Raw genomic sequence first — 19,373 nt, 5'->3', positions numbered from 1 at the left:
GTTACTGTTTTGTTATGACAATGACAATAATGTGTATCGGAAAATAAGCTATCAAAAGGATTTGAAACAAAAGAATCACCATATACGTACAACTTAAGTTTAAGCATACATCAAGAAACCATGTTTTACAGAGGTCATTTCGCTATACCAAATTATTACTTTTTTCCTCATTTTACTGTAGTTTGGCAGTCCGACAAGTGTTATCGGTTCTCAGACGACAGCCTGACCAATCAGGAGGCCTCCAATGCCTGCGTCACCATGAGCGGCCACCTAGCGGACATCCAGGAAACTGCACAGCAGCAGCTGTTGGCGAGCTACATGGACCCCGGACGGGACGGGTCATTTTGGACCGCCAACAAGATATCGCTATCTTCCTGTGGCCTCGGGGACGGATCGACCTTATCCGGTATCATCGCTTCGCGTTTTCTTTTTATTCATTTATAGCCGGTAAAGTCTCTCGCATTTTTACGTTACTTTGCGTAAAACTAAACTCCAATATCATAAGCTCTTTCGGCATGCCAATTTTTTGAAATGGTAGAAAAAATGTAGCATAAAATGGCGAAGAGTGTCGCAACTATAAAATAAGTAAAAAAAATACATGTCTACCATCATTCTTGCTACACGGCTTTATAGAATTCCAATGACTGTTTTTTTTCACAGCGAGTTCTTCGTGGATGTACACTAATGGCTCCGCCGACCTCGATATCTGTGTGCTGCTGAACAGTAACCATGGTTACAAGGGGACCTACCAGTGCTGCGAGGAGCAACACAACTACATCTGCCAGTCCTGTGAGTAGATATTACTCAATTATGGTTTAAACATAAGTGTAAACCTTCACACATAGTTGTAGACATAGCCATAGTTTTAGACAATTACTTTTTATTATCTAAATTTTGTACTGTTACAATGTTCTTTTATTTTTGTACGATACCATCAATTTTGGTGTCCTGAGCACTTTAAGTCGTTCGGTTTGATAGAAGTATGTTAAATTCAAATACTAGTATACTGCTACAAATTAGTGTGTTCAATCGTGTATTTCTTCAGCCGCTGGACCATGCCAGCCGAATGTGTGTCAGCACGGAGGATACTGCGTTTCCTGTTTCGGACAATCCAGCATCTTCTGCATCTGTCCTCAAGGGTATAGTGGGCCTTTTTGCGAGATAGGTAAGTACTGCTTCGCATTAGCACATTTGTATCAGAATTTAATACTTTGGGCATTTAGAACTGCAGAAACAAGCCCCAAGATGAGTCTTTTTTTTCTGGATGGTACTCTAAAAATCCAGCCTACGACCCTTCCAGTAACCATTTTCGGTCAGAATTTGCGTAATTTATGCTCCGTGATGGTCAATATGCACTGGGATAGTGTGGTTGTGTGCATCATCCTCGTTGTTCTGATCCATCCAATAATCATGTATCACGCAAAAGTTCATTGTGATACTTTTATGACTTTCTCCCTTGTAGCGGACCTGTGCAACCCCAATCCATGTCCGTTTGACTGGATCTGCTCAACCCAGGCCGGCGGGATCCACTGTGCAGGTAGGAGACAGTTTCCAATGCTCATTAAGACTAGAATGGTAACATTTTAAAAGCATACGCATAATGTTTACATTCTCATTATCTAGCCTTACAAACCAATCTTCTGTTTATCCTTGCTCAAACACAAACACACACACACGCACACACGTGTGTATGTGTGTGTGTGTGTCTGTGTGTGTCGTGTGTGTGTGTGTGTGTCTGTGTGTGTGTGTGTGTGTGTGTGTGGTATACCGGTCTCGCAAACTCTGCCGTGCTATTGGTACTTAATTTTAATTATCTTAATTCTACAACGTTTGGATAGACGATTAAGTTTTATTTCTCTTTTACTTCAGTGCCGACTGGGGTGAAGTCTGCCCGTTCCGGCTTCTGCACAGCGACCTCTTGCGGCTCCGGTTTGATCTGCATCGAGGACGGTCGAATGGGATTCTCCTGCATCCGTGGCTGATGTGACGTCATTACTCATGAAACCTCCCAAAAAGGCTTCGTCCCTTGTGGAAAGCTTAAGCTTCCTGACTATTGTTTTTCAACAAACTGACATACCTAGAGATACTGCAATTTCCTTGTAGTAACATTGAACTTCTTTTTCTGATTATCATATGCTAATTCACTTGCTTAGATTCACAACAATAAGGCACTTGACACAAAATGTGTGTTTCAAATGTTTTAATGTTGACATGTTCAAATATTCCTCATTCATACAACTTTGGTTATTCCGTGGCACCAAATCCAATTGCAGTACCATAAAGGCAAATCCATTGCACCGAAAAAAGATTAGTACAACTTACTTAGTACTTAGTACAACAAGCTTAAGAAACTCCAATTTGTAATGATGAACGTTACTCAGCAGCAAATGCAGTTAAAAGCAGAGTAGTTATCCCAGTGGCATCCTAGAATTTAAAAATCACACATCAATTTGGCCGAAACATTAATTCAGCATTTGTATACTTTGGTCCTATTGATCTAAAATGCTACAACATGGCACTTACAGTGTACATGTAATTAAGGTATCCGTTATCTCCTTAGTCATTACAGGTTTCTAGTTCAGGTCTCTTATGTAACGACATTCGTGCAATCAATCAATAAAGCACTTACTTCCTCGCAGAGTTCGCGTGTTGATGTTTTCGTGATTCAGTATTATTATTATTATTACTATTACCTAGGCATCATCATGTAGATAGTCTTATGCATGACTCTAATAGTAGTATCACAGCGCCCCCTATCTCTAATCTGTCGAACTCCAGGTCCGGAGAGACAGTACTGCTCCTGTCGTCAGTCATGAATGTGTTACTACCGTGAGCCTTCCCGTACACTGCCCGCGACATGCTATTGTCATCTGTGTATTCACAGCGCCCCCTATCAACTATCTATCGAACTCCAGGTCCGGAGAGACAGTACTACTTCTGTCGTCTGTCATGAACGTGTTACTACCGATACCGTGCGCTTTTCCGTACACAGCCCGCGTCATAGTGTACTCCTGTGCCGTGTACTCGCTCGCCTTTCCCTCCTCGCCCATCGCCTTGTAAGTTCTCGCGAGATGCCCGAGAGTTTCCGCGATGCTCTCCTGTTGAGCCTCCTCACCGAATATCCTCCTCTTCATCTCCAGAGCTTCCGTGTGCGTTTGCACCGCCTTGACGCTCTGCTGGTCACCGAACAGAGCTACTCCAAGGTGTGTCAGCGTGTCCGCTATCGCTCTATGGTCGCACCTTTCTCCGTACAGCTGTCTATAGATTCTTAGCGCTTCTTCGTGGCATTCTATCGCCCGTATGCTCTCACCCGAAGACTGTAGGGACGCTCCGAGGTTGTTGAGCGCGCTGGCGACTGAAGGATGGCTCTCGGGTGCCCCGTGCAAGGTTCTCCGCATACGCAGAGCTTCTTCGTAGCACGCTGCGGCCTTCTCGTGCTGCTGACAGTTCGTCAAAGTCTCACCCAAAGCGATGATGAGTTTTGAGATGGCAGGGTGGTTGCCTTCGTTCCTGTGCAGGTATTTGCGTATTTCTAAGGAGGTCTGGAACTGAGACATGGCGGCGAAGTGGTCTCCCGTCTTGCCCTGTGCTTCGCCCAGGCGCTGGCGGATCGTGGCGACTTCGACGTGTGGGGCGTCTTTGCCGTACAATTTTCCTGAAGAAAACGAAAATTTTTTGTCATTAGATACTACAAAGAAGGATGGCTTAAGAATACCTAAGATAGCCTTAAATTGGACACCTCTTTGGAAAAGGAAAAGAGGTATACCCAAACCCACTTGGAGAAAAACTGCAATCATAGGCTTGCGATCGAAAGACAGACCCAGAAAGAAAAAAAAGGCATGACCCTATATATTGTTTCACAAGGGATCAAAAAGCTAAGTACTAGTAACTAAGTATCTGTACCGTTGATGTGAAACTTGTGGACCAATTAAAAAAAAATGTTATTCCATAATCTTTTGTCTTTTTATATATAATCATACGTGTACAACATCTACCACATAATCAGTCCTAATTTCAGCCTTACCTGCAATCTTGAGAGCCTTGTCCAGGTAAGCCATAGCCACGGCGTAGTCCCCCAGGTCCGACGCGGCCACGGCAGAGTAATACAAGGCCCGGATGGCGATGGGAGTGATGAGGCCCTCCCCGTACATCAGTTCCATCATGCTCAGCGCGCGGTCGAAGAAGGACACTGCGCTGGTGTAGTTACCGACGCCGAGTAGAGTGCGGCCATAGTCCACCATCGCTCCAGCGTCGGTCACGTTCTCGTGAATCATGTCTGAAAACGACTGTGAACAGGAAAAAAATACATGGATTTAGGACTGTGTTAGGTGAGGTTTGCATGAATCATATGCTCATGCAACTGTCACGTTCTCGTGGATCATGATGTCTAAGAACGAATGTAAACAGAAAAATATGCATAGACAAATTTAGAACTGTTCTGTTCGCAATTTTTGTTTGAATCATATCAAAAACAACTGTTAACAGTGGATGGATTGCATAGGATGCAAAACATTTGTGACACCCTCAGCATTGCAACCACCTACCGCCAAAGACGGGTGGCGCCACAGTCTTTATGCAACCCAGGATTGCTCATTTCTGGACAAAGACTGGAGTCGTACAGTCGAAAATTTGGGTCCAATTTGTTGACTTGGAAATCACAGATTAAACTTGCTTTCATAACAAAGAGTCTCATTTTCCCCATCATTACCTGTTCCGCGGCTCCATACTCCAGAAGCTTCAGGTGGATGTTTCCGCGCACGCGCAGACTGTCGTCTATGAGCACCGTCCGTGATAGGTTGAGCTGCCGGGGCCCGCTCCGCCTGCGGCTCACCATGTCCTGGGCAAACTTGTGCAGCATGTCCTGGGGAGGAGAACAGGAGAAATACTAAGAGGAAGGATTTGCACTGATATTTACGACGTAAGTTATGTAAAGCGTAGAGGCTTTCAGACGACATCCACCATCTTTCTTCGGCTACTGACGATGGCAGTCACCTGACCCAGAAGAAGAAAAAAGACGTGATGCCCCATTGAGGGCCTTGCTCAGTATTCCTGTAGATGTAGAAGGAGGAGAGAAGTAGAAGAAAACAAAGACAATATCTCATAAGGTTGAAAATAAACATAACCTGTGTTTATTTTTAACCTTAAAATATATTGTCCGTGAGAGGTTCAGCTGCCGGGGCCCGCTCCTCCTCCGGCTCACTATGTCCTGGGCAAACTTATGCAGCATGTCCTATGGGGGCAAAAAACAAGGAAAAAATACTAAGAGGAAGAATTTACACTGATACGGCTTAAGTTATGTAAAGCGTAGAGGCTTTCGGACGGCATCCACCATCTTTCTTCAGTTACTTCGGAAACAGTCACGTGACCCAGAGATTAAGAAATCAGCAACAAGTCATACGTTTCATAAGTTTGACAGTGTGACTATGACCTTATGTTTTTGAAGAAGAAGAAAGAGGAGATGAGGAAGAGGAAAAAGAAGAAGAGGAGGAAGAAGAAGAAAGACGTGATGCGCCATAAATGGCCTTGCCCAGCACTTATGTAGATGTAGAAGGAGGAAAGATGAAGAAAAGGAAGCAAACACAATATCTTTTAAGGTCAAAAGTAGATATATCTTCCTCACCTGTAGCGGTGAGATGGTGAAGTAGAACCTGAAGATCAGCTCCCTGCCGCAAACCTGGGACAGAGATCTCACCGCGTCCTTCTTACCCCCCGCAGCGAACTGTGTGCGCAGGCGCACCTCCGCTCCTATGCTGGCAGCCACCTGGAGAAACATACAAGTAAGTGGAACCTTTACTTACAGACAAAAATATTTCGACTTTCGTAAGGTCCATACATAACAAACAAACAAGGGGATACATAACAAACAAACAAGGGGATACAAAAGAATTAACCTACGCACAAGGTTTAATACATCGTCTATGGGGTAGAGACTATCATTATCATATAGGACTGTTTAGTCATAACACAGCTGTAGGGTTGATGTCAACTAGGATTTTACCATGGCCAATACTGACCTACAGAAGGGCATATACATCTAAGATTAATCTCCAAGCAGATCTTTGGGTAGGTGCAATACACAATACAAACTTGGCAAGACGGTATCACATTGGCCAAGCAGTCCAATACGCTACCCAAGCGGCTAATGGTTACAGGTGACCAATGGTTACATGAGGCCAATGTAGACTCCCCTTGCCCCTGAAAATCTGCTTGGAGACTAATCTAAGGGCTAAACATCCTTACCTTGAGATGATGGACGTCGTTTGGCCTCAGCACTCCGCGCCTGCCCAGTTCGTCCACGATGGCCCACGGGTTCTTATACGTCACGCCGTAGTACAGGCCGAGAACCGCCACCATGCGGCTGGGCAGAAACTGCAGCTCACGCGCCACGTCGTGGATCATCGTCTCGTTGTCCGTGTCGATCACGGGAGAGCCGAAACGCCGCGAGAGTTCGAGGATCTCCTCGCACGCCTTGTCATTGGCCAGCACCGGTATCTTGTTACCGAAGTTGCTATAGCGACTGAGGTGAGAGTTCAGGCTGCCCTCATACGCGTCGACCAATGCCTGCTCTCCCTCGACGAGCGTGACTTTTGTCCAATCGCTGGGCTGGCAGCGGCTCTCCTTGATCTGGAACTGCGCGAGGCGTGTAGGCGTGGTAATGGGGACGGGCTCGCGTCCTGACAGCTCCCACCGACCCAAACAGAACCCGCGTTTCGTCACAGTGTCCAAAAACCAGTCGTCGAGCGGGTTCGACGAACCCGCGTCGTTCAAGGACTTAATTCCGATACTAGATAAGACAGTTTCTCCTAGGTTTAACATCTTGAGGTCTAAGAGGATGACGAGTTTGCCGAAGTAGCTGAGATGGTCAGAGTCAGCCTCCGCACTCTCGGGTAGCAGCACGGCAAGGTTTAGGTCCGTGTAGGGTGTCGCCTCCTCGCGTGCTAAGGATCCGAAGGCGACTATTGCGAAGGGGCAGGGCGGCTTCCCCTGTATGGTCACGCACTCCTGCACCATCGCGGACACAACTCTCTTAATCGTGTCCGACATCTTTCTGTATAAAATCCGTACGGTCTCCCCTCGCTGTTTTTCCGCGAGCGACCTGAAGGGGTCCTGGTCGGCGGACACCGTGTAGGTGTATCTACTCTCTAGGTACTGCATCCTCTCCATGGCGTAATTCCGTAGACTCTGTACCGTCCGTTTGTGGGGTAGGTCCGCAGAGTATGTGAGCTTGTCGATTGCACCTTGCGTCCTGGCCCCGGCCATCTCTACAGCTACGGCCTTCAGGGCCATGTCTAGGCAGTGGATGAGCTTGTTCATGAGCTCACGAGCGGGTAGTTCCTTGCCTCGCGCCACGGCCGCGTTGTATAGGGCCACGGCGGTCTTGTAGTCTCTTGGATGTCGCGTGCCCCTCGCGCGCTGAAGGTGAACCAGACCCAGCTTCTCGAGGCAGGCGGCCTGCTGGGTGAGGGAGACGGCGTCGTCGCGGCGGTGGACCACGCGTAAGGCCGAGGCGAAGTTGTTCTCGGCGCCGTCCAGCTGTCCAGAGGAGAAGTCGGTGTCTCCCTGACGGACGAGATCCAGGAACGACGAGCTGTGAGTGGGGAGGGGACAGAGCTGGAGTGAGAGGGGGGTGAGCCGAGAGAACATTGCACGAGCCCGAGGATTGGGTTACAGAAATTGTCATGGCCTCTACTAGGCTTCGGAAGTGGTTGGAAAGAGACGGAATTGGCCAAATATACAGACGACATGCCAGCGAAGTTGCTCCGATAAAAATGAGAAAGTTATAAAAAAAAAGGTTAACTTTGGCATGTTGTCTATTTAGCCAATTATATTTCTACTCTTTTCGTCCGATTCTAAAGCCTGGTAGAGGCTCTTATTATCAGACAGAAAGTGCAGATCGTACAAGAAATAAATGATTATCTTCCATTTTCAAGCATGCAATGATGTGATGAATGAATCGCCTCCCTTATCATAAACTTTAGTAACTATATAGCTTTAGGAACAAGAAAGCAGACATCAAAGGATCTAAGACAGCATTTTACATTATAATTATTACAACAAACAAACAAGACAGATTTATTTTTGCGGGATACATGCATGGCTATCTAAATATATGCCCAGTTTTGCAATCGTACAATGCATGTGACCAGCCCTTATCATAAAAAAAAATTCATTCCATGCCAGGTATACTAGTATTTTGGAACGCATGAAGCTTTTAAGCCACCCTTCTGTTCCTACCAATCCCGTCTCCAACCGAACCCCCATTACACTGGGCGTGACCAAAGTGCTCAGGCACTACTGTACAAACATGGCGGCGGGAGCTCGCCACACTCGACCGACTATAACGGCGTCCAAAACACCAGGCCATATATTCGTGAGATGTACACACAACACTCGCGTATAGACTATAAATTAGACTATATAGCTACCCCCTTTCCATAACAAGTACTTTAAACCTCCACATTTAAAGATATGTGGCAGTTGTTGAGTTTTTAACTTCTCGATTCAACTAGAGGACACGGGGGAGTTTTACGAAGTTTGTATTCACTCGCATACTAGTACTAGTAGCTCACTTTGACCGTCTGTAGGCAGTTCCAGAAAGGCACTATAAGGCTAGGTTGGCCAGTGATACACCTCTACGTCGGGATAGGCTAGTCTCATGACTTAAGAAGTCAACAACTGAGGACTGTCTGTGTGTTTATTGTTAAATGAATGCGTGAAATACTCACTGTTGATGTGGGTCTAACGTCCCAGCGGTCTGCAGATCGGTGGTGCCTATCACGCTAGCCATGGCTGTACCTGTGTAGGACACAAAACAGACTCGTCAACATCCAAAAGTACACAAACACACTTGTTCAGCTAACGTTTAGGTAACAACAACACAACCGTAATGTAGTCTGCGTTATACTCAACCCAGTAACACGTACCTGTGTGTGGTATAGAACAGACTCCTTAAAATCCACAAGTACACAAGAACACGTACACAGCTGAGTCAGTATTATAACGTATGGATCCCTTGTTGAGCTAACGTTCAGGTATGGAGGTATAGCCCCGTGGTTTAGGTAGCAACACAACGGCTACCGTTATGTATTCTGCGCTGCTCAGCCTGACCTCGCTATTACGCGTAACACCTGGTGCACTTCAAGTAGTTTGCTGTGTCGCCATAGCGACCGCATTCTACGTGACGTCATTTCCTTTCAGCTAAAGGCGCATACGTCTACAAAATGCGCCACCATAAATTGTGTGATGCTGCGGTAACCTAAGCTGTAAACAATGATATTAAACATTGTACATATTACATGGTATGTTTAAATAAATTAAATGGAGTGCATTGTACTTAGAAACAAATGCTATATGATAGTAGCCTCCACAAGGCCTTCCTACGGGAATACGAATCGTAGCATTTGGCAGAAACGAGAGTAAAAATGCCCAGGCGAGTCTGTCCGCTGAAGGTTGTTTCTTTCCCTACAAAGGCGGCCAAACTCCTCTGGAAAATATTCTCCCTATATATATAGCCGGCGTAGTTAGTCTAATATGTAGTTAGTCTAATATGTAGTAGTTAGACTAATATGTAGCCTCTACCAGGCTTCGGGAGGCGACTGAAAAGAGTAGAAATCGGCCAAATAGAGAGATAGCTTGCCAGGGGAGTTGGTCTGTTGGAGAGAACAGTTCCGCTCCCGTTCTACTATCTCCAACCGCCTCCCGAAGCCTGGTAGAGGCTAACTAATATGAAAGTACATCTGTACGTACCTTGTGTTCTCGCCTGCGGCCCTGCCGACTGTGGTCGGGACTGCAGCCTCCGTGGCGCGAAGGGTACCGAGGACCGGGTACTGCTGACCACGGTGCTGGTCGGGCGGCTCAGGCTCTGGATCCCAAACAGAACCTGGAGAACAGGTGGAAGGGAATTCTTGTGGTTAGGGTTGTTAAGCTCAGAATCTTAAGGGTTCTGGGTTCAAATCCATTGTTGTGTCATTGGGAAATACACTTATCGCCACACTTGACTAAGGTGAAAATGAGTACCTATCTTCGGTTGGAGACAGCTAGGTCCCATGTTTGAGGAGAGCCACACCTAGAATACGTTTTAGAACCACCACACGAAAAGGTGCAAGTGGATCAAACCTTACTGTCTAGTCTAAGGTTTTACATCTTAAAAACTCAATGATAAGGTAGCCTGAAATGTTAATAATTCCACAAATGTAGTAAATCTTTAGCCTCTGCCAGGCTTCGGGAGGTGGCTCGAAAGAGAAGAAATTAGCCAAATAGAGAGATAACATGCCCGGAGTTTGATCGGCTGGAGAGAACAGTTCGAGATCGGCAAACTGTTCTCTCCAGCAGACCAAACTCCCATGGCATGCTATTTGGCTAATTTCTTCTCTTTCGAGCCACCTCCCGAAGCCTGGCAGAGGCTAGTAAATCTTAAAATGAATGAAAGAAATACACTGTTTTCTGAATACAGAAAAAACAAACAAACCAACCTCGTCCGAGAAGCTCTTGCCGTAGTAGTTGGCGAGTCTCTCCAGCACGGACTTGAGACACGACCAGTACGAGTTCAGCTTCTCCTCCGGAATCCGGCCGTGCGTCTCCGAGAACATGGCGCGGTGCAAGAACCGGATCCGGATGACGTCGTGGACCGGCTGCGTGTCGTGCTTGTCCGGAAAGCGCTCCCAGCCCAGCCAGTGGGGCGGCATGACGTCACACATGTAGCGGATCAGCGCGTACATCGTAGGGATGTCCCACAATCCTAAGAGGCAGAACAAGATGGCGACGGTTGTAAAAATAAACTGCACAAGAGCCTTACCTTTTTAACGTTTAACTTACTGTACATATTAATTTGAGACAAATTCCTGTTGCTGCCCTGTCAAGACTGACAAACTCTTACACCTCCATCTACTTTTTGTCTTAAAACCAAAGGGCTAGCTAAGACATCTATACTTAGGCTACTGTTTTCAAACCTGGTGACCAAACGTATTTTATCTGCCGATTCTCTTTTCCTATTCTCCGCAAACAGAGGACGAAAGAGACTCGGCATCTAAAATAAATTTGGTCACAATGCTAATTTAATTTCAATTTTATTTATCTAATCGACATATGGCAGAAGTTTTGCATGTTACCTATGTCAGGCTCGCCCATGGCCGGGAACAGCATCTTGTACTGGTAGGGCCTGAGCGCCTTGGGCTGTCCTGCCGTACCGTGCAGCAAACCTATAGCTCCCATGTCTCTTCGTATATAGCGGCGGCTAAGCGGCCTAGCTGCTATAAAACTGAGACTTGATTTCTATCTTACCTATGTCGGGCTCTCCCATGGCCGGGAACAGCATCTTGTACTGGTAGGGCCTGAGCGCCTTGGGCTGTCCGGCCGTGCCGTGCAGTAGGCGGGAGAGGAGGGGCTTCTTGCTGAGCAGGACGTCGGGCAGCTCCAGGGAACCGGACGGAGCGGGAGGGAGGTTCCGCAGGAGAAACTGTCGCACGGCTGCCGTACCTGTGAGATAACGGCAGCGTCGATGAAGGTTAGACATCATACTCTCCAAGCAGAGGTTTGGGCTTTGGCTTTGTGCGTGTCTGTGTGTGTGTGTGTTTGTGTTTGTGTGTGTATGTGTGTGTGTGTGTGTGTGTGTGTGTGTGTGTGTGTGTGTGTGTGTGTGTGTGTGTGTGTTTTAGGCTTTTTTATCGGCCTTTCTTTCTTGAACTGGTATCTTCGTCGGGCTGCAACCATAGAAGATGTCAGTACAAAAAAAAACATGTACCATTAGGCTCCCCCCTGAGGCGTCGCCAAAAACATTACAGATACTAGTAATTGACATAATGTCCTTTGGTAGAGTCTATGGCTTCCTGCAACTGAGCTCCTACCAGTTGCGCCACCTGGCGGATTTGTAATTAACTACCATACGCAATATGAAGACGATGATGACAATACGCGGAAAAAATGTCGATTTTTTCGGGGTTACCGTTACAAATCGGATGACACCCAGGCTAATCAAGGACAGCATGATAGAATAAAAACAACCCCCCTCCACCCTTACCTTTCCTGGTGAGGGTGAAGTCGAGTAAAGTAAAGGCATAGCTAATTCTGCATATGGGAAGGTATGAGAAAGGAGGAAGATTCTATCCGCACGGCTGTCTATTATGTTGTAAGGGAATCGCCTCCCTCCCCCTTACCTGTCCTGGTGAGGATGCCGTGTAACACCTTCCGGGTCGTGACCCTTTCCTTCCGGTTGGTGTGGTACTTGGGAGGAGACTCCATGGCTGTCGGTGGCCACGGCATCTTCGGGCGTCTTACAAGTCTGTCACTCTAATAGCAGCAAAACGTCTAGAAAGCGCTCATCTGGAAAAATAAATGTATTGAGTTTAACCTTTAATTCACCAACCACTTATCTTACGGCCATCGAATTTGATTAATATGAAATTGTTCCAGATACATTTCAGGAATAATAACCAAATTTGATGGGGCTAGCGCAAGCCGTTCATATGCTATCTGACATGAAAGTTGGCGTGGGCCTCAAATCCTAGGGTGGCAAAAGACAGTATCAAATTGGCCAGACAGTATCCATTCGCCACAGAGAGCCAACGACGTGAACATCCGTAAGATTTTGTCTAGCCCATAATAACGCACACTTGGCAGACTGAGAAAACATAGCTCCAGGTTCAAGGTTTTCCTTCCGTGGCACCATAAATTGGGGAGTTAAGACCCGCCTGTGGACAGGATTACAATTTTTACTCATTTGGCACACAGAAAAACGGTGGGATTTGAGAGAAATGCTGACGGGTGAAAACGTCAAGTTGATGGATTCGAAAGTTGTGCGTCGGTCTTGTGCTTAACTGTAATACTCGCAGAAGCTATCATACTGCTTTGTATATTGCGTAGTCTATATAGCTTGAAATTTGGTGTTTACTAGCTAGAACAAAAAGACAGATAGAGCCGCAAATACTGGTTGTGAAGTAATAGTATTTCTAACATTAGTTACAGTCAAACCGTTCTGTTTTGGCGGCGTGTTTGACTCAGATAACTCAATTGTAGAGGGTTTGTGTACTGAGGTGACTTACGCAGTCACATAGTAACGGCTTCAGGCTGTTGGGTCTGAATGTCCGGTCATGGTTACGCTACGTTACGATAGATTGAGTTCAACATTCAAGTGAGAGGAAGCTGAACGATCAGAGTACCACACAGGGACCTTAACGGTCCTTAACGTATCCAGAACGCTAACCGTACCTATCTAGTTCTAGTTCTATGGCTGAATGAGTTAAGGTGTCTAGAAACCTCGCGCCATCGGCGCTCGTCTAGCGCCTATGGAACTCGCTGGTCCCCTCAAGCAGTGGGAAGACCCCTCCCCCCATTCAAACCTCTGGCTACGGGCCTGATTCAGTCCCAGGTTTCAGCTTACAGGTGGTTCTGGTTCCTCTGGCTTGTATGTTAGAACCCGATCTATCGTGACGCGGCGTGACCGTAACGTTAGCCGCACATTCAGCACCAATGGTCCGGAATGGTTACTATGCCGGGCTGGGTGTGACAGATATTGAGCTGCTAACAACCAGAGTAGGTGCAAACTGACAGAATTCTATCCTCTACCAGGCTTAAGGGGCGGCTTTTAAGAGTAGAAATTGGCCAAACTGACGGATAACATATGCTGGGCTGTGTGTGTCAGATATCTGTGCTTGAGTTGCCAACAACCAGACTAGGCAAGAGCTGACAAAAAAAAAATTTTTTAATCAAAATTGACAGGATAATGGGGAAAAGTTCCTTATATTTGGTATATTATAGTTCCTTATATCAACCTGATCAGGCAAATGGCAAATAATATATCCAGAACCATCCTTGTCTAGAATGGGTTAAGGTTAGGATCAGGCACAGTTCTGGATAGTCTCCGCGTGTCCAGGAATATAGATTTGCCCCGCAGCACGGTTCTGGATACACGTGGACTATCCAGAACCGTGTCTGAGCGTGGTTCTGAAGAAAGTACGGCTCTGGATACAACAACAAAGATATTCACTGCTTCAAATTTATCGTTTGATTGTGACCACATCTGGGATGACGCGAGGAGTGTTTTCACGAATGAAACTAAATTGCTTAGAAGACGCTCAATATCCAACCTATCAACCACTCTCCCCGCAAAGCACATCGAACCAATGTTTGTTGATGAGTTAACGCATCGATAACGAAGCGGTTAGTTCAGTAAACATAACTCAGCAGGTATGGACAGGTCTATTTACCTGCGCTGTAGGGGGGTGGATGCAGGGTGCAAACAGTAAATAGCAGAACAAATATCGGACAGCAAACCTACGTGATTTGTACATCGTAGCGACACGATCCACGAAAGAATGAACTGTGTAGGAATCCTCCGTGTTTAAACTTCTAAGGCACCTGTGCTATATGACTTGGAGTAAATACTGACTGTTGAGTCTGTGTTTGGCCAAGCTACCAAAAATTATCTCAAAGCTAGGCAAGCAAACTGCCATGAAGGAGAGATAATCTCGAATGAGGAGTCAATATGACAACTGAAAGGTTTGCAGATTTGCATTGTACAAATCTTTGCTAAAATCTACCGTTTGATTATGACGTCATAACGTGTCAGGAACTTTCTATCACGATTCCGTTTATGCCAAATGTGTTGTTCAATTCTATTATTTAATTATGTTCGTCACCAAGGCTGAGTCAGACTGGATTTTATCATTTATTGACTGAACAAAGGGCACACAAAATCCTTCGGCCAAAGGGTGTTCTATGATGACACAGGGGTTCAACATATATATCTATAGCCCCATTCTATCAATAAAGATTTCTTTTGTTCAGTTAAAAAAACGATAAAAAAGACACAGGACAAAACATGAGTCAGCGGTAGAAAACTGATAGAAAATCTAAACACTGTATTCTATTATGTCACTTGTTGTACACAAGAAAAAGTAACACTATTGTTTGTTTTCTTGATACTTCAGATAACTGGATTCCCTCTCACACAGACGCAATGTCGCATCTCTATCCCTCTCCTACAGATACTTTCACGGTCGATGTTCAGGAGAACTTGCACTTCTTGTTCCTCCACTCAGAACCTTTCAGCGTGCCACTAGGTTCTCTTCCAGTTCTCATCAATACACCGTTAACATACCTGTCTCCAAGTCATATTACAGCAACAGCTTCTTTCCCCGGACTGCAAAATTATGGAACTCTCTTCCAAACAGCTGCTTTCCGTCCGATTACAATCTACAAAGCTTCAAAACAAAGGTCCACCGCCATCTCATGACATAGCTACAATATACTCCCCTAAGTACCTCTAGCTCTATGCCTAGAAGTGGCCAAATCTAATTGGCCTTGCATTGAGCGATACCGTAAAAAAAAAAAAAAAAAAACTCTATGCTACCTACTGTTGCCATCTGTTAACTCTTTGCTTTGCAACATTTTATCTCTAATTAGTTGCTGGGAGGGAGAATTTCTATCGTAGCTCAGAAGATTTATTTTGTTTATCTACTTCTGCGTACCTATGCGCCTAGTGACTATAACTGACAGTCTGCTGGGCCTTTGCCAATAAAACAGCACAATTTATTCTGCCAATGGCCCATTGTGTTGAGTAGCACAGCGAGTATTACCTCCTCAAAGCTGATGTTTTAATTACCAATATTTCTTCCTTAGCTCAAGCAAAGCCTTCAGATGAAAGCCTGTCTTACATAGCGACGACTCAAGGGTCTCTCTTTGTACAATAAAGACTTTTCATTGCAGTTGTAAACTTAAATCTTTATACTCTGTGAACTCAAGTGTAAGCCACCACCCCCCCCCTCTAGCCCCCAAGGCTATGAAATCATATGATCCTTAGGCACTAAACAGGCGGTCTTAGTTGAAATTCTAGGGACCAGGTATTTCAAATCGCTTCAGAGGAATGATAGAAGGTTGAATTTTGTCCTTAAACAACCCCTGTGCCTCGCGTGTTTATACATTCTGGCAGAACAGAAAACACAATGCCTGGCGTTGGTTTTCACAACACTTTGTCTGTGTTCACTGTGTGCTGGCATTTACACCACCCGAAATATAACAGGGCTCAAACTTCATTTTAGGAATAGGCGCACTGGTGCACCCAAACTTGAAAAAAATTAGGTGCACAAATTTTTTTGGGTGCACCTTATAAAACAAAACCTTTGTATATATACAGTATTAAAGACCTTATTGCTCCCTTTCTAAGCTTAAATCTTAAATGTGCGCTAGCCTCAAAATTTTGAACAAGTACAAAAACGAATATTTTTTCCGACACTTGGATGCCAAGAAAATCTTGTATACTAATATACATTTAATATGTACAAAAATACCTACAAACATGTTTGGGTGCAACACTAAGAAGCACATGCACCCAGTATTTCGATCCCTGTATAGCCTTACCTTTGTAGACTAAATAGAGGCAATAGAGATGACAGTGTTTCCAATACTATTGTCACAAAAGCGCAGACACAGAGACTGACAGGAACAAATAGAGGGTTTGAAATATTAATGAGGGTAATGATAGCCTCCAACCACAACATACCAGAGCACTAAAGAACGCCATGGCACAGTGGACACGCTTTGTGTCTGTAGCTTTAACTTAATAAGTGAAAGAAAAAAAATCGTTGTACTAATCGAAAAAGAAATATCATCGTTATCTTTGCACAATTTCTGATCTTGAAAGAAACTAGTAAAGGTATCAAATGTATTATGCAGACACGGGCTTGTATTGAAAAGACTGAATGAAAAAAAATCGTTTGCAAACAATCCAAGATATGTATTCAATTATTTGCCACAGTGCATTCAGACTAATAAATACTGTTACCATGGAATGCTGTTACGTAGTAAAAGGCCGATGCAGTTATTCAATTATTTGCCACAATGTATTCGGACTGACAAATACTGGTATGTGTCAAAACCCGGAGACAAGTTTTCAAACATTTGCCACAATGCAAACTAGATTTAGATCAAGATAAGAATCACGTGGCTTAGAGGTACGCCGGCGTTCTGCAATTATAACCAACGATACTATAATTATAGCAATTATATAATTATACGTTGTTATACTGCATGGGGGGGGGGCAAGTTCCATTCTGCCGAGGTTGTACCAATCAATTATACAAATTAACTGTGGTAAACAACACAACAGACAATCTTTGTCTGTTAACACCAAAACCAACATGCAGCAGTCCCTTCCATAACGAATAATATGTAGTGAAACTAAAGAGAATATAGTATACAATTCTGGCTCTCTTCAATAACACATAAAAGTGTATGATATTCATGAAAAAGTAGCAAACAATTTGGACTCCAATATCCAAACATATAAATGCCTAAAAATTAGGAAAATACGACAGAAAGTAGTAGAAAATTCGGAATCATTTTCTTACCATATAACATAAGCAGACTAAAACTCAACAGAATGTAGCAGACAGAAACAACAGTACTGAGAGAACTACCAGTGTAAGGTTGGTCATACAAATCATTCTACCTTTTACAGAAAAATATTGGACCTTTTATAAAACGTGGGCATTTTGCTACGGGCATGCACAAGGCCTCTGCTGTGCGGTGGGGAATGTTTGCGTACGTGTAATGTGTATGCTAACCCACGTTCTCATGCCAGCACTGTTTGTTGTGAACATGATAAAAGTTCACGGGGTTGCGTTGAGAGGAAACAAGCGAGCTGCAAGAATGACTCGTTCACACGCTATACCACTAGTACTAGCAGCAGCTGAGATTTAGAAACAAAACAAAGCTCACACCAGTAATAGCCTTCGTAGCAGGCTTATAGAACTGGGGGTCTGGTGGTCTTCGGCTGTTTTCTGATCAGCCCAGTTCTAAAAACGGTGGTAATTCAACCAGACCGGCTATGTTGTCTATATGCAATCAGAAAATAGCACATAAGCTCCCAGTTTTTGCCATGCTATGGAGGCTACACCAGTAACAACTACCATCGCCACATCTTTAAGAGTTAGATTTTTAAAAAGGGGCAACATGAGTACATAGTATAGAACGAAAGTCTAACCTACTATATGAATTCTACATGTGTGTTTAACGAGGGATGAAAATACCTCATACGTTAATCGTATCTGCCAAATTAAATCTGCACTTTGGCAACCTTTCCCCTTTCAAAGAGCGCTGAACTATAGCAAACGGCTGGGTTACTTGGCAACATATCCTTAATACTTACCGCCGAGCGTACATTTTCCATAAGGGACCCACTAGTACGGAGACAAGTGCCATAACAACACCACAACTGTTCTTCTGTTGTTCGTTTTCTTACGGAGAGGTGAGATTGAAACAACGCTTGGCGAACCAAAGGCACATTGTCTGGCGTTGTTTTTCTAGGAGTCACCATCACAAATGCACGCGGGGAGGCTTGTAAAGAAACGAGTCCGAATACAAAATACTAAATAAATAGCTACGGTGGGCGTACGTATAATTTTTGCTCGGCTTTCTGGTGGCTTCTTATGTAAAAGGCTAGCCTAACACTGGCGGTGTTCCATTTGTTTGTACGTCTCTTTGCTAATTTAGGTGAGAAGATATGCTAATAGTATACCCCTACCCCACTTATTTCTCATTCAACACAAACGAAAATCATACTCCCTATGTTTTTGTAACTGTCTTTTTTTTTCAAAATCAGAATCTTTTCCTTCTACATATAGCAACCTCAACACAATTCGTTATGTTTGTGACAACTGCTATCAGTGGGTCCAATGTTCATACACCAAACCCTCCCTCCACTAAATTTGCATCCATAATAAGACGTACCTGCTACCTGCTCGACGCTAACACACCTGTCCTGGCAGTTGTCTTGGCGTTTTCTTCACACCTGTGCTCCGTCTTCAAGTCGTCTTGTAGACGTTACAGGAACAGGTGAGAGGATTTCTTGGTTTGTTGCCACGACGGTAGTCGGTCACCCGAAGGTGCTACACAGGTCAATTACCTACCACTAGTGCCGAGTGAAACACACCCCGCCACCTGTTTAGCCCTGCAACCCGGCACCTGCTGACGGAACAAACCAACATGGCAAATGAGGGAGAGTTTTGGTCCACCTGCTATAAAAAATACAATTTGCAGAGGCATTTAGGGACAGAATGCAACTTCATAACTAATTTCTTTGACTATCATTTGTACGGTTTTGGATGAATGTGTTCACTCCGGTTTAGTTATGAAATGATCGATGTAATAATTAAGCAACACCCCCGTAGAGCAGAGTATGTTGGTACAGCCCGGTCACCAGGCGACAGGCATGGCGGCGGCGTCTGCGTCGCCATAGCGACGGACGGACGGTTCCATTCAGATGCAAATACGGGGGGTACAACATAAGATGAATTGGGTCGCCCCGTATTAAGTTACCGCTCTCGGTGGGGCACCAGCAGTAAGACCCAAACACAAAAGCAGGTAAACGAGTTGTTGAT

General features: G+C 44.9%; 1 protein-coding gene across 1 annotated transcript; it reads right to left on the bottom strand.

Annotated features, from left to right (window-relative positions):
* Positions 1-2,187: 2,187 nt before the first annotated feature.
* LOC109486522 lies at positions 2,188-18,956 on the bottom strand. The gene is made up of 11 exons (XM_019790358.1): positions 18,724-18,956; positions 12,153-12,318; positions 11,281-11,475; positions 10,473-10,738; positions 9,748-9,880; positions 8,727-8,796; positions 6,241-7,588; positions 5,621-5,761; positions 4,709-4,861; positions 4,025-4,286; positions 2,188-3,655 (listed from the first exon to the last, which is right to left on the bottom strand). The coding sequence occupies exons 2-11, from the start codon at positions 12,256-12,258 to the stop codon at positions 2,898-2,900; spliced, it is 3,432 nt and encodes a 1,143-aa protein (XP_019645917.1). The 5' UTR covers positions 12,259-12,318; positions 18,724-18,956; the 3' UTR covers positions 2,188-2,897.
* Positions 18,957-19,373: the final 417 nt, after the last annotated feature.

Source organism: Branchiostoma belcheri, unplaced genomic scaffold (genome assembly GCF_001625305.1).
Source record: "Branchiostoma belcheri isolate BF01 breed outbred unplaced genomic scaffold, Haploidv18h27 scaffold80, whole genome shotgun sequence".
In the NCBI taxonomy this organism is placed as follows: domain Eukaryota; kingdom Metazoa; phylum Chordata; class Leptocardii; order Amphioxiformes; family Branchiostomatidae; genus Branchiostoma; species Branchiostoma belcheri.
This window is presented reverse-complemented; position numbering and strand designations above follow the sequence as displayed.